The following is a 12,963-nucleotide window of genomic DNA, read 5'->3' on the forward strand; positions in this document are numbered from 1 at the left end:
GTTTATATACTCATTTTACAGAAACTAACTTATAAAATATCAAAAAATTTCAACGAAGCGGGTTCATTTGAACCCTCTTGATCCTACGTGGGTCTGCCCCCGATCCTGTTTAAGATCTATACATGACTTCTTATCCTTACTGGTGCGCCATACCAACTGCATCTAGATCAATTTGCAGGCACCTTGACTAATTTATTGAGTATCTACCATCTTTCACTAGCATAGGTACTGGATAGCCATATCTGTCAAAGCTTAGACACATAGAAGAAATCACCTAGTTTTCTTTTGCCTCAGCTAGAACTTGAATCCTGGTCTCCCATGATTGTTCCGGCTTCAATGACGGATAGACCATGCCATTCCGTGTCAATAAGTTAGTCTTAATAATAAGTGTTTCCTCAAGCCCCCCGCCTCCCCCAATTGTATTATATGATCTATACATGACTTTTTATCCTTATTGATGCACCATACCAGCTACGTCTAGATCAATTTGCTGGTGCCTAGACTAATTTACCGAGTACCTACTACCTCCCACTAGCATAGGTACCGGATAACCATATCCACCAAAGCTTAGACACATAGAAGAAATCACATAGTATTCTTTTGCCTTAGCTGGAGCTTGAATCTTAGTCTCCCATGATTGTTTCGACTTCATTGATTGATAGGCCGTGCCATTGGGAGCCAACAAGTTAGTCTTAATAATAAGTCTTTTCTAAAGCCCCACTGGTTACATATTGTCTTATATTTACCGATCCCGTTTAAGCACCATAGCAGCTGCGTCTGGATCTACTTGTAGACACCTCAACTGATTTACCAAGTGCCTACTACCTCCCACTAGCATAGGTACTGGATAATAATATCCACCAAGGCTTAGACGCATAGAAAAAGAACAACAACATACCCCGTATAATCCCACGAGTAGGATAGACACATAGAAGAAATCACCTAATAGTCTTTTGCCTCAGCTGGAACTTGAATCCTGGTCTTCCATGATTGCTCCGGCTTCATTGACTGATAGGCCATGCCATTGGGTGCCAACAAGTTGGTCTTAGTAAGTGTTTTCTAAAGACCCCTACTTACCTTTTGTCTTATATTTATCGATCTCGTTTAAGTTGCTAAAGAGTGCATCAATTAGAAGAACGTTGCTGGAGACAACAAAGAACAGAAAAAGTGGTGTCACTTTGTAGATTGGGAACTTTCTAATTCTTGTATAGATGCGCCTAGGGTAAGGGATGTTAAGATTTATAATGATGCTCTATTGAGGATATGGTTTGGAGGTTCTGGATGAAAAGCAAGATTACCCGCAAGGATTATGGTTCAAGTAGATGGAGTAATTGAATCAACATCCGTCTTTATGATACTACAGGAGGACTTCTCCAAGAAGATGAAATTTAAGGTAGGAGATGCTAGAATTATCATCTTATGGAATAAAATTGGTACATTTTTAGCACATCAAAACAAAATTGTGACAAAATTTTGCATCAAATCCTTGTATATGGACTCTATGTTTGGAGTTTGAACAACTCCCTGAAATGCTATTTGACTTTGAAAACTCGAGAATAAGAAGGAAATTTGTGTTGGTTGGTTTTTGTGGGTAAAAAGACAGGACGTCCGACGTTGTCATCCACATATTTGTAGCTTAATTGAAGCCAACATAAAGATCGAGGTGGGAAATGGTAGACATACAAGGTTTTGGCAAGATACTTGGATACTCACCTCTAAAGATAAAATATCAGGACCTATATAGCTTCACCTCTAATAAAGATAACTTGGTCTCAGACTGTTGGAATACTAGCTGCTGGTGTATTAGTTTTAGAAGGAATTTTTTTATTGGGAGGATACCTGGAATGTCTCTTTTGTTGGAAGATTTGAACCTGGTGGCATTAAGTGGTGAGGTTCTGACTTTACTTTCTGGATCAGGCAAAGAATGGCAGCTTCTCTGTCTATTCTTCTACAAAACAATTAACAGTAGGGGCAGCCCCTTTAGCTAAACATGGAATTACTTGCTAGGTCCAAGTCCCCTTCCAAAAGTTGTTGCTTTATGTGCTTGATTACGCATGAGTCATTGCCTGACTGAAGCAAACTACAGAGTGTCATTATGCAGGTATTTTATGTATAACAATGAAGAGGAAAACCGCAGTCATCTCTTTCTACTTGCCAAAATCTGATCATTATCGTTTACCCTAATCAAGATCCTATATGCCATACCTCATACAGTGAGGGAGTGAGGCAGCTCCTTACCATCTATGGTGTTCGCGTGTTGCAGGAATAAGGAAATTTTATGACGAGGATTTGGAAATCAGTACTAGCTTGTGTTCCTTGGGTATTGTGGAAGGAAAGCAATGCGAGATCTTTCGAAGGAAAAGTAGAAACTATACAGAAGATAAAGTTAAGATGCTTATAGCTTTTGTCTTTTTGGCGTAATCTTTAGGATTTTAAAGGTGAAAATAGTGAGAATTTCTATTATCCAAATTCCAATTGGATCTAAGATTTTGGAATGTCATTCTTCTTTATGGACCTTATAATGGTTGTATACATTTTTAAAAAGACCCCTCTGGGGTTAGTAAAATACAATATCACAAACATTGGTATTTCAACTTGCCCCCAGGACTTTGTTTCAGTGGTAAGGATGCGGCGCGCGATGAGCGAGTTAGCCGCACGTCACATGTTTGAATTTTTGTCGATAAAATCTGATATCAAGTTTGAAGGAGGGCATACTCCCAAAAGGAACCCGGAAGTCATGCTTCTTGAATTCAAAATTAATGATTCAACCTTTAAGAAATATAGATAATCATCAAGTCCATCCCATAAGCTTTCTAACAGTTCTCCAACATTGACGGACTCTATTCTGCTACTTGATCTTCCTTGAGTAAAAAAAATTTTCTAAGGAAGAGGGATGCTCTTGACGGCTAAAAATCTAAGGAAGAGGAATGTTACTTGTGTCACATGGCACTTTTTGGGCAAGGGCTCGCGTGAAGATGTCGACCATCTCCTCAAACATACTTCGGTAGCTTTGAAGCTATGGTGAGAAATCCTCAGATGGTTCAGATACTTTGAGTGATGTCAGAACAGGGGAAAAAGTAATGTATTGTTGGAATTGTGGTAGAAGATGGAGAAGACGTAGGGTTTAGAATGTTGCCCCGCTAGCACTTATGTGAGTCGTTTGGAGAGAAAAAAATAGGAGAGATTTTGAAGGTGTAGAGATGAATTTTGTAAATCGAGGAGTAGCCTCTTATCGCTTATACCTTTTTGGTGCACTCACGAAGTTCCTTTATGTATTAAAAACTGGGTGTCGTTTATAGAAAACCATATCTTTTTGTAGGCTTTCTACATTTTGGTATACTTGTAAAAACGAGCATTTTTTGGCCCAAACATTTATAAAAATTTATTACTTTATCAATTAATAATCTACATCTGAATCAGAAATACAACAACCACGACCCAGTAAAATCCCACTAGTGGGGTATGGGGAGGGTAGTGTGTATGCAGACCTTACCCCTACCCCGAGGGAGTAGAGAGGTAATAAACAAAGGAGATGCTCTAGCAAGATTTCTGAATCAGAAATCTTGAACGATTTTTCTGAGCTCGATTGACATGTTTTTACCCCATATATCTGCCTCAAGCTTGTGCTTTGCACTTGATGACCTAGTAGACACGTTGAGATTTTCTATACTTTTCGCCTTTGGTAACACTATAATGTTCTTCTTGCCTTTCATGACATTTTTATATGTGTGTGCAGATCCTAGATGAGATGCCTGTCTTCTACAATCTGAGTACAATTGAAAAACGTGAAGTCCTGATTATCTTTCTGCAAATAGTACGCAACTTGGATGATGACTCACTTGTTAAAGCTTGGGAGCAGAGCATTGCACGGACCAGATTATTTTTCAAACTCTTTGAAGAGTGCTTGATGCATTTTGAGGTTAAAATATGTCTGAACTGCTACATCACTTAACGTTCACAATACATTCAGCTTGAAGCTCGGATTTCATGATCATTTGGCAACCATGTTGTTGCATCTCTATAATGATGTCAATAGCCAAATAAAAAGATCTTTATAAGTTAGATGATAAAATTTTCTGAGATGCTACCCAAACTTAGTAGTCTCACATTAGAAAGTAGAAACATAACTTAGCTGGATGACATAAATTAGGTTTTTCGTGGAGAAGGACCCAGTGTGTCATTAGCAGTGGATTTTATCTGGTTTATTTGTCATTCTGGTCTTCCAAGAGAAACAGAATTCACTATGTCAAATGCCTTTTGTTATTTTCCTGATCAAACTGTAGAATGGTGATAATTGGACCTTCTAACAGTTATGAGTGCTTCAGGAACAAACTTAAACTACTATGGATGATGTATGAGAGAAAATGTGATCTGCTTCTAGATTAAAGGTTCTGTCGCGTTGCTAATTATTTTAATTATTCTAGAACAGAGCATATCATTGGAGCTTCGTGGGAATTAATTTCAACTGGGCAATTTTGCCGCTCTAGGATGCTGGTGTATGGTATTATTTGTCTGTTACTAGCCGGTTTGGCTCTGAGGCACTCATTTTGATTCTACATATTTTGCAGCATAGGAAACCTGCTGATGGCATGCTTGTTGGTAGTAGTTCTCGTAGTGTGATAGGGGATGGACCTGCATCCCCAAAATATTCTGACAGACTTTCACCTGCAATAAATCATTATATGTCTGAAGCAGCGCGGCAAGAAGTCAGAGTACGTTAAAAAACCACCCTCATCCTTTTTTGTGATAAAACTGTCTTCCTTTTCTCTATGCGGTGCTCAGTATCTAAGATCTATGCATCCTCAGGGAACTCCGGATAATGGTTATTTGTGGCAGAGAGTCAACTCCCAATTAAGCTCACCTAGTCAGCCATATTCTTTGAGAGAAGCGTTAGCTCAAGCCCAATCTTCCAGAATTGGAGCATCAGCGCTAGCATTAAGGGAATCTTTGCACCCAATCTTAAGGCAAAAGCTGGTATTCTTCTATGGGTTTTATTTGTATTACTTCCTAGATTGAGAAACCTTTGATTGCTCAATTATAATATTGATGCCTATCGCTAGTTAGAAGTCATGAACCTTGTGATTTTCATAACATACATACTCTGACTTTTACAAGAAGTACATTAGTCTCTGTTACTTAATGGTAAGATAATTTCAGGAACTTTGGGAAGAAAACCTGAGTGCTGCTGTTAGTCTTCAAGTTTTAGAAGTTTCCGAGAAGTTCTCGCGGACTGCTGCAACGAAGCGCATTGCTACTGATTATGGAAAACTTGACTGTATCACATCTATATTTATGAATGTGTTCTCACGTAATCAACCACTCTCCTTCTGGAAAGCTCTCTTTCCTGTCTTCAACAATGTCTTTGAACTTCATGGAGCTACACTGATGGCAAGAGAAAATGATCGCTTCTTAAAGCAAATTGCTTTCCAAATTCTTCGGCTTGCAGTTTTCCGGAATGACAATATCAGGAAAAGGGCTGTAATTGGCCTGCAGTTACTTATTCGGGTAAGGCTTGTAGCTGAAGTTTGTGGACCAATGTTCCTTTTCACTTTACTATTTTGAGTAATCTTTATCTATTGATTGCTAAACTTTGTTGAATGTTTCAATCTGCAGAGCTCGTTTTCTTGTTATATGCAGACGGGAAGATTAAGAGTCATGCTAACCATTACATTGTCAGAGTTAATGTCTGAAGTTCAAGTAACACAAATGAAACCTGATGGCACACTAGAAGAAAGTGGTGAAGCTCGTCGTCTTCGAAATTCTTTGGATGAAATGGTAGATGAAGCTAAGAGTTCCTCCTTATTATTAGAGTCTGGGCTCCCTGAAAATGCACTGGTTGCTTTTCCAGAAGGATCAACAGAAAACCGCTGGTCATGGTCTGAGGTTAAAGTTCTTTCTGACAGTCTTCTTATGGCTCTTGATGCCAGCCTGGAACATGCACTTCTGGTATGTGTTGACCTTTTTAATCACTGCTTTGATTCCAAATTACTACTATTATTCTGCAATGATATTTTGTCATTGACTCTCTTGAAATTCCCTTGCCACTACTATCTGTAGGGCTCTGTTATGAATGTCGATAGGTATGCAGCTGCAGAGAGCTTTTATAAACTAGCAATGGCATTTGCTCCTGTACCAGATCTTCACATAATGTGGTTACTGCATCTTTGTGATGCTCATCAGGAAATGCAGTCTTGGGCTGAAGCTGCTCAGTGCGCTGTTGCTGTTGCTGGTGTAGTGATGCAGGTATAACTTGATTGGATCACCTTTCCGTTTCTAGTGAGGGAAGGAGAAAGTAATCCTTATAAAAGACATCTTTTCGTTATTTGTTCCCAAGTTAGTGCCAAAAATCCTTTTTCAATCTATTTCCTTGTTAATTTAGGATACATAGCATATTTTTCTAGATCACTTGGACTGATCGTCCATTCCCTGAGCCGAGGGTCTTCAGAAACATCCTCTCTATCTTCACAAGGTAGAGGGGTAAGGTCAGCGTACGCACTACCCTCCCCAGACCCCACTTGTGGGATTACACTGGGTATATTGTTGTTGTAGGACTGATCTCCAATTTCCATGAAAATGGTCATGGATTTACGGCTTCACATCTTGAGGTCTCTTTTCTGCTAAAGCATTTAATGCTACTCAGCAATTACTTGATTTTTCTCTGTTGCAGAGAATTCAATCTTCTGCTGATCATATTAACCTCGTTGGTGTGATTTTTTCCTTTCTCGTGTATTCGCCTTTAGCAATACCATTTACTTCAAGTTAAAGGTACAAAATGAAACCAAAAAATATCTTCAACAATGCATGTTGGGGTCTTTATATTTTTGTTAGAGACTTGTGCAGAGATGTAGGGATAAGGTGGTTTGAAGAAACATCTCGTTTTAGAGAACTAGTACTAGTTTTCTTTAAAAGACAAATATTTAGTATTTGAATGAAATAGATCGGAATGAAAAAAAACAATAGTTGATTGACTGGTGCAACAAAATGTAATGATTTCTCTGATCACTTCTATTGATACTTTTTGCATGAAAAACTTGTATTAAGCACTTGATAAAAATGCAATATATGTGTTTTAGTTTATCAACAACTCTACTCTTGATGCATTTCGAACCTAGATTCATCCTGGTTCTTTACATGCTAATCTGTAAAGCCTATATTGCTCAAAACCTTTTTGGAGTTGCCATTTGCCTCTGCTATTCAGAGAGCTAGATTTCATGAAAGATCAAGTCATCTACTTGGTCATTGGTCTAGGAGAGACCTAAAATCAGTGACTTCTTAGAGTTGAGAAGGCCTTGTTCATCTGGTCGGAATGGTTGCATTATGTGCACAAATAATAAGGTCTATTCTCATTTATTTCAAGAATTATCCTTTTCCAAAAGAATTAGGGAGATATCTAGGCTACCTGAGTGATTCTATATGACTCCTTTTTCTCTTGGTGAAGTTTATCTGTTTAACTAAAATTTTGCCTATATGAAGAATGGTAAGTTTTTCAAAAAGAAGTGCTTGATTGATTATGATCTGGTGTTTTTATATATGGCATGGCGCTAGAGAATGTTCCAAGGTCAGTTTATATCCGAACATTTTTGAAATATAATATTATATCTGGTGTAGGCAGTAGGCCTATTCATGACATCCCCTTTATCGATCCTCACCGAGATTGGAGGGCTTTCTCAATTTGATGCTGCTCTGAACAGGTTCTCAAGTTATTTCCCAGAAAGAGACATTACTTACTGACTTCTTTGTATGTGCTGTGTAAAGCTGTCCTTGTTTTGTTGCTGTTATTATTGCCGTGACTTAGGGCCATGTTAAACACTGTGGAATGAATAAGATGAACTGGAATGGAGCATTATCTAATTTTCGGTGTACAACATGAAACATCTTGAAATATTCTATATCTTTACTGGAAGCAAAAATCTGTCTAGGCAATAGCAACGAGTTGAGATTTGCATTAGGTTTGGTGTTTGATAGAAGTATCTTTAGTTTGTTTGGAGATTATATGTCAGTGCAGGGATAAGTGTGAGACTTAAAGAATCTCTAGTTTTAGAGAACCATTATTTATCCTAAAAGATAAGTTGTTGAGTGTTAGAGAAAAAGAGGGGCAGCACGGTGCGCAAAGCATCCCGCATTCACGCAGAGTCCGGGGAAGGATCGCACTCCAAGGGGTGTAATGCAGACAACCTACCCTAATACAAGCATCAGTGGCTGCTTCCACGGCTCGAACTCATGACCTATATGTCACACGGAGACAACTTTACCATTGCTCCAAGGCTTCCCTTCAAGCTATTGAGTGTTAGCGAAATAGGCATAAATGATGGGGAGTAGTTATTTAGAATTCATACAGCCGAGCCGATTAGTTTAGGATTGACAAATGGTTATGTGTATAGGCTCGAGTTTCTTATGACTAGATTTCTTCCCTGCGGATGTGCTTGAAGTCATCAGCTGGTACCGCCTGTTGCCTTTGTTCATCGGTCACTATTGACGCTTGTGATTACAGTTAACCTAGTTTTCGTAGATCCAAAACTGGTACTAAATGTTATGGTGTTAGATATTGCGGCGCTTGAACTTAACCTACTAGGTCTTCGATCAACATTGCGTTTTAATTTTTAGAAGTTAAAACATGACAAGATATGTGTTGATCAGTGATGCTGACATGAATCTGTACCACTCTCTCCAGGCCCTTGTGAGTAGAAATGATGGTGTCTGGAGCAAGGATCATGTGAGTGCATTGCGCAAAATATGCCCCATGGTCAGCAGTGAGATCACTTCTGAGGCCTCAGCAGCTGAGGTGGAGGGATATGGTTCTTCAAAACTCACAGTTGACTCGGCTGTAAAGTATTTACAGCTTGCAAATAAGCTTTTCTCTCAGGCTGAGTTATTCCATTTCTGTGCAAGCATTCTAGAACTTGTAATTCCAGTATATAAAAGCAGAAAGGCATATGGACAGCTTGCGAAATGCCACACAATGCTTACTAATATCTATGAATCCATCCTTGAGCAGGAATCAAGCCCTATACCTTTCACAGATGCCACATATTATAGAGTAGGATTTTACGGTGAGAAGTTTGGGAAGCTGGATAGGAAAGAATATGTTTATAGAGAGCCTCGTGATGTGCGATTAGGTGATATAATGGAGAAATTGAGCCATATCTATGAGTCGAGAATGGACGGAACTACATTACATGTAATTCCTGATTCTAGACAAGTCAAAGCAGATGAGTTGCAGACTGGAGTCTGCTACCTGCAAATAACTGCAGTCGATCCAGTAATGGAGGATGAAGATTTAGGAAGCAGAAGGGAAAGAATATTCTCTCTCTCTACGGGAAGTGTCCGTGCTCGAGTCTTTGATCGGTTTTTGTTTGATACCCCTTTTACTAAAAATGGAAAAACCCAAGGAGGCTTGGAAGACCAATGGAAGCGGCGAACAGTTCTGCAAACTGAGGGATCTTTTCCAGCGCTAGTGAACCGACTCGTGGTTATCAGATCAGAATCTCTTGAGTTCTCCCCGGTTGAGAACGCTATTGGAATGATTGAAACTAGGACAGCTGCATTAAGGAACGAACTTGAAGAGCCTCGAAGTTCAGAAGGCGATCAACTTCCCCGTTTGCAGAGCTTACAGAGGATTCTTCAAGGTTCTGTTGCAGTTCAAGTGAGTGTTATATCTTTGTATATTCTCTATAGTTGTAATAAATCACCTGATTCTTGTCAATTATTCCTGATATTGCAAATTTTATGCATTTAAAGAGCTTACCTTCAGCTGCTCCCTAGTCTAGAACTTGTCCAACAGTGCATTTCATGTTACTTTCGATCTGGTTTACCTGTTGGAGTTTGCTTATCTAAGTACAAATAAAACTTTTACAGGTTAACAGTGGAGTCCTCAGCGTCTGCACAGCTTTCCTTTCTGGTGAACCTGCAACTAGGTTACGTTCGCAGGAGCTACAACAACTTATTGCTGCTCTTCTTGAATTTATGGCTGTGTGCAAACGTGCTATTCGGGTACACTTTAGGTTGATCGGGGAAGAAGATCAGGATTTTCATACTCAGCTTGTAAATGGGTTCCAGTCTCTCACTGCAGAACTATCACATTATATTCCTGCAATTCTTTCAGAGCTGTAGAAGTAATTTTAATTGATATCCTTAGTGTTTTTTTGTATGTTAGTCTGTGTTCCTCCTATGATCTGTTTATATTATTTGTAAGATTTGGTTTCTCTTCAGGTTGGTCTTTGTTCATAAATTAGTCATTGGATCTCCATCTTTGTATTTATTCATCCCTTTGCCTTCAACCATACATCATCTGTTCTATGATTCTCAATTAATAAGCTATTTGTAGAAACTCTCCAGCTCCTTCATCCTGAAACTATGACTGAACTCAGCAATCTGTTCTATGATTCTCAATTAATAGGCTATTGATTGAACTATGCGTGCACCTTTACGAGCCATCAAAGATGAAAGAACGCCGTTTATGGGACAATTCTCCCCTATAATTACCCAACATAACGATTGTTTGGGACTAATTTTTGCATGTTTGGTTTGTTAAGAATAGTTTGATGTCGCTAGTTCAACTGTCCCTCGGAGACACTGTCGAGTCTCATGACGAAGCAACTGTTGATATTGAAGCAACTAGCACGTCTCTGAACATACCTATTGACCAGAAGTACAGAGTAAGCAAAGCTACGAATTCCTCAAGAAAGTTGAGTACTAGAAAATATTCTAGGATACATACTTTAGACAAATCATTCTATTTTGATTTCTTACGAAAAGTCAACTACGTTATATTCTTTTATCTTGCATTTGGGAGTACCCTACTTGTGATGAGAACAGATTGGGTGGTGCGGGTGCGGGGCGGGTTTGATCTTATACAGGGCGAGAGTGGGGCGGGTTGAAACTGATTTTTCAAAATCTAATGCGGGGTGGGGCGGTTGCGGGTTTTATTGCGGTTCCTTGCGGGTTTACTCCGGAAATCACTATGGACTGCACAAATAAGGCAAAAAAATAGTGAGTAAAATTCTCTGTGACATTGGTACTTTTTTGCACTAAATTTATAAGTGATTGAATCAACTTTATTTTCCATTTGTCTTGTTGTTAGGTGGCCTACAAGAGGGGAGATCCGTATTATGTCCTTACAAAGGTTCTTTTAATTATATACATATGGTCTTTTTCTTGTATTTAAATAGTAACTGGTTAGGAGATAATTCCTACTGAAAACGGAAAAAAGAAAAATACTATAAAATCAAGCAGAAAGTATATGTTCACACTTCGCATATATAAGCTTACATATTATATTATTAACTAGTTATAAAAAAATTATGGTGCATATTTGTTATACGGAAATTTAACAAGTACAAGTTAATACGTAAATTTAGGTATACAATATGTTGATGTTACGCTTTTCAACGCGTTTATTTTCTAGCTTTTACGCTTTTCAATTAAGTTATATTTTCTATTATAATTTCTGAAAATAAAAATATAATAGTTGGATATGAGGGATTTAAGAAACTTAAAAAAATTAATATATTAAACTTGTGCCTTTTCAGCAAAAATAACAAATGAAAAAAAAAATGCGGGGTGGGTCTTTGTGGGGCAGTGCGGGTGGGTTGAAAATAGAAAAAACTGCTATGCGGGGCAGGGCGGGTTGAAATTTTACGGGTTAAGTTCAAACCCGCCCTGCCCCGTCCCATTGCCATTCCTACCGAGTTGGGTACTTAGTTTCGGTCTAATATTTTCTTATCGGACTAAATCGGTCCCGATCCACCGCTTACTGAATATGAATCGAGAAAAATATGAACCGAATCGGGTTTGACCGCGCCAGAACCGAGTTAGCCTAGTCCGTTAGGCACCTATACTTCTAACAACTCACAAATAATGGAGCCATGAGATATTAAATAAAGAAAGAATTACAAGAAAATACACATGACTTCACACCATAACAAAAAATGGCCCATGTTTTTTAAGTATTACCCAACCTAGCCCATATTGTACATATTTTGAAGAAATTTTTACCTCCTATAGCAAAGGTTAACACCTTATTTATTTTAAATAAATGCCATTTAAAAATATTATATTATATAGATACCTTTTAAGATTTATAGCAAAATATTTAATTTTGGTTACCTCCTAGCCCTAAGCTACTAATACGTTATTCAGTTACACTATTTTCTTTTTCTCTCTACTTTGATACATCACATTCTCTTCTCCCAATTCCTCTCACTCATACTATTTTCTTTTCATTCCGATCTACATAAAATCTCAATCAAGCTTTTCATTCCAACGCGGCGGCGTGTGTAATTTTCTGCAGACGCTATGTCGGAATGGGAAGCTCTACTGCCGCTATTCAAGCAGAAATCATGGTCTCCCGATATGCTTCAAGAAGAAGCCTGGCTCAACCGAAAAGGAAATTACTGCACGAAGCTCGCCGACCGTCGCCGATCGAAGAGCGTCACCGACAATGACCTAGAACAGCTTCGTGCTTGCTTTGACTTAGGTTTCGGGTTCGATTCGCTCGATTTGGATTCGAAACTCACCGAAACTTTTCCTGCTTTGGAGCTATATCAAGCTGTGAACAAGCAGTACAGTAATACATTATCTAGAACAAAGACGACGGAGTTTGGGGATGAGCAACTTATTTTCTGTTAATATATTTCAATGTATTTTTATGTATTTTATTGTATCTCGTTGTATTCCATGTATTTCATTATATTCACTGTCTTTTTTTCATTGTATTTCAATGTATCCCGCTGTATTCTATGTATTTCATTGTATTTACTGTCTCGCTATATGTCATGAATGTATTCATATGTTTTTTTAATTAATATAACTTATGTATTCAGATGTATTATATAATTTCTCTGAAGATTGCTATATTTTTGGGGTATTTTTCGGTTGAGAATCTTTTTTATTACTGAAAATACAAAATTTGTGTGCTATAATTGAGTTTGTTGAGTTATATTAGGAGTCTATTATGTTAAATTA

The 12,963-nt window shown here is 38.2% G+C and overlaps 1 protein-coding gene across 1 annotated transcript in view; it reads left to right on the forward strand.

Annotated features, from left to right (window-relative positions):
- The window catches only part of LOC104223519 (guanine nucleotide exchange factor SPIKE 1), a 62,110-nt gene extending 51,783 nt beyond the window's left edge, over positions 1–10,327 (forward strand). The window contains exons 24-31 of the mRNA XM_009774985.2: positions 3,737–3,919; positions 4,569–4,712; positions 4,807–4,974; positions 5,158–5,505; positions 5,614–5,946; positions 6,058–6,243; positions 8,672–9,643; positions 9,856–10,327. Of these exons, the coding sequence (XP_009773287.1) occupies positions 3,737–3,919; positions 4,569–4,712; positions 4,807–4,974; positions 5,158–5,505; positions 5,614–5,946; positions 6,058–6,243; positions 8,672–9,643; positions 9,856–10,110 (2,589 nt within the window). The 3' untranslated portion in view covers positions 10,111–10,327. The remainder of the gene's footprint in view (positions 1–3,736; positions 3,920–4,568; positions 4,713–4,806; positions 4,975–5,157; positions 5,506–5,613; positions 5,947–6,057; positions 6,244–8,671; positions 9,644–9,855) is intronic.
- The last annotated feature ends 2,636 nt before the right edge of the window (positions 10,328–12,963 follow it).

Source organism: Nicotiana sylvestris, chromosome 12, assembly GCF_000393655.2.
Source record: "Nicotiana sylvestris chromosome 12, ASM39365v2, whole genome shotgun sequence".
Lineage (NCBI taxonomy): Eukaryota > Viridiplantae > Streptophyta > Magnoliopsida > Solanales > Solanaceae > Nicotiana > Nicotiana sylvestris.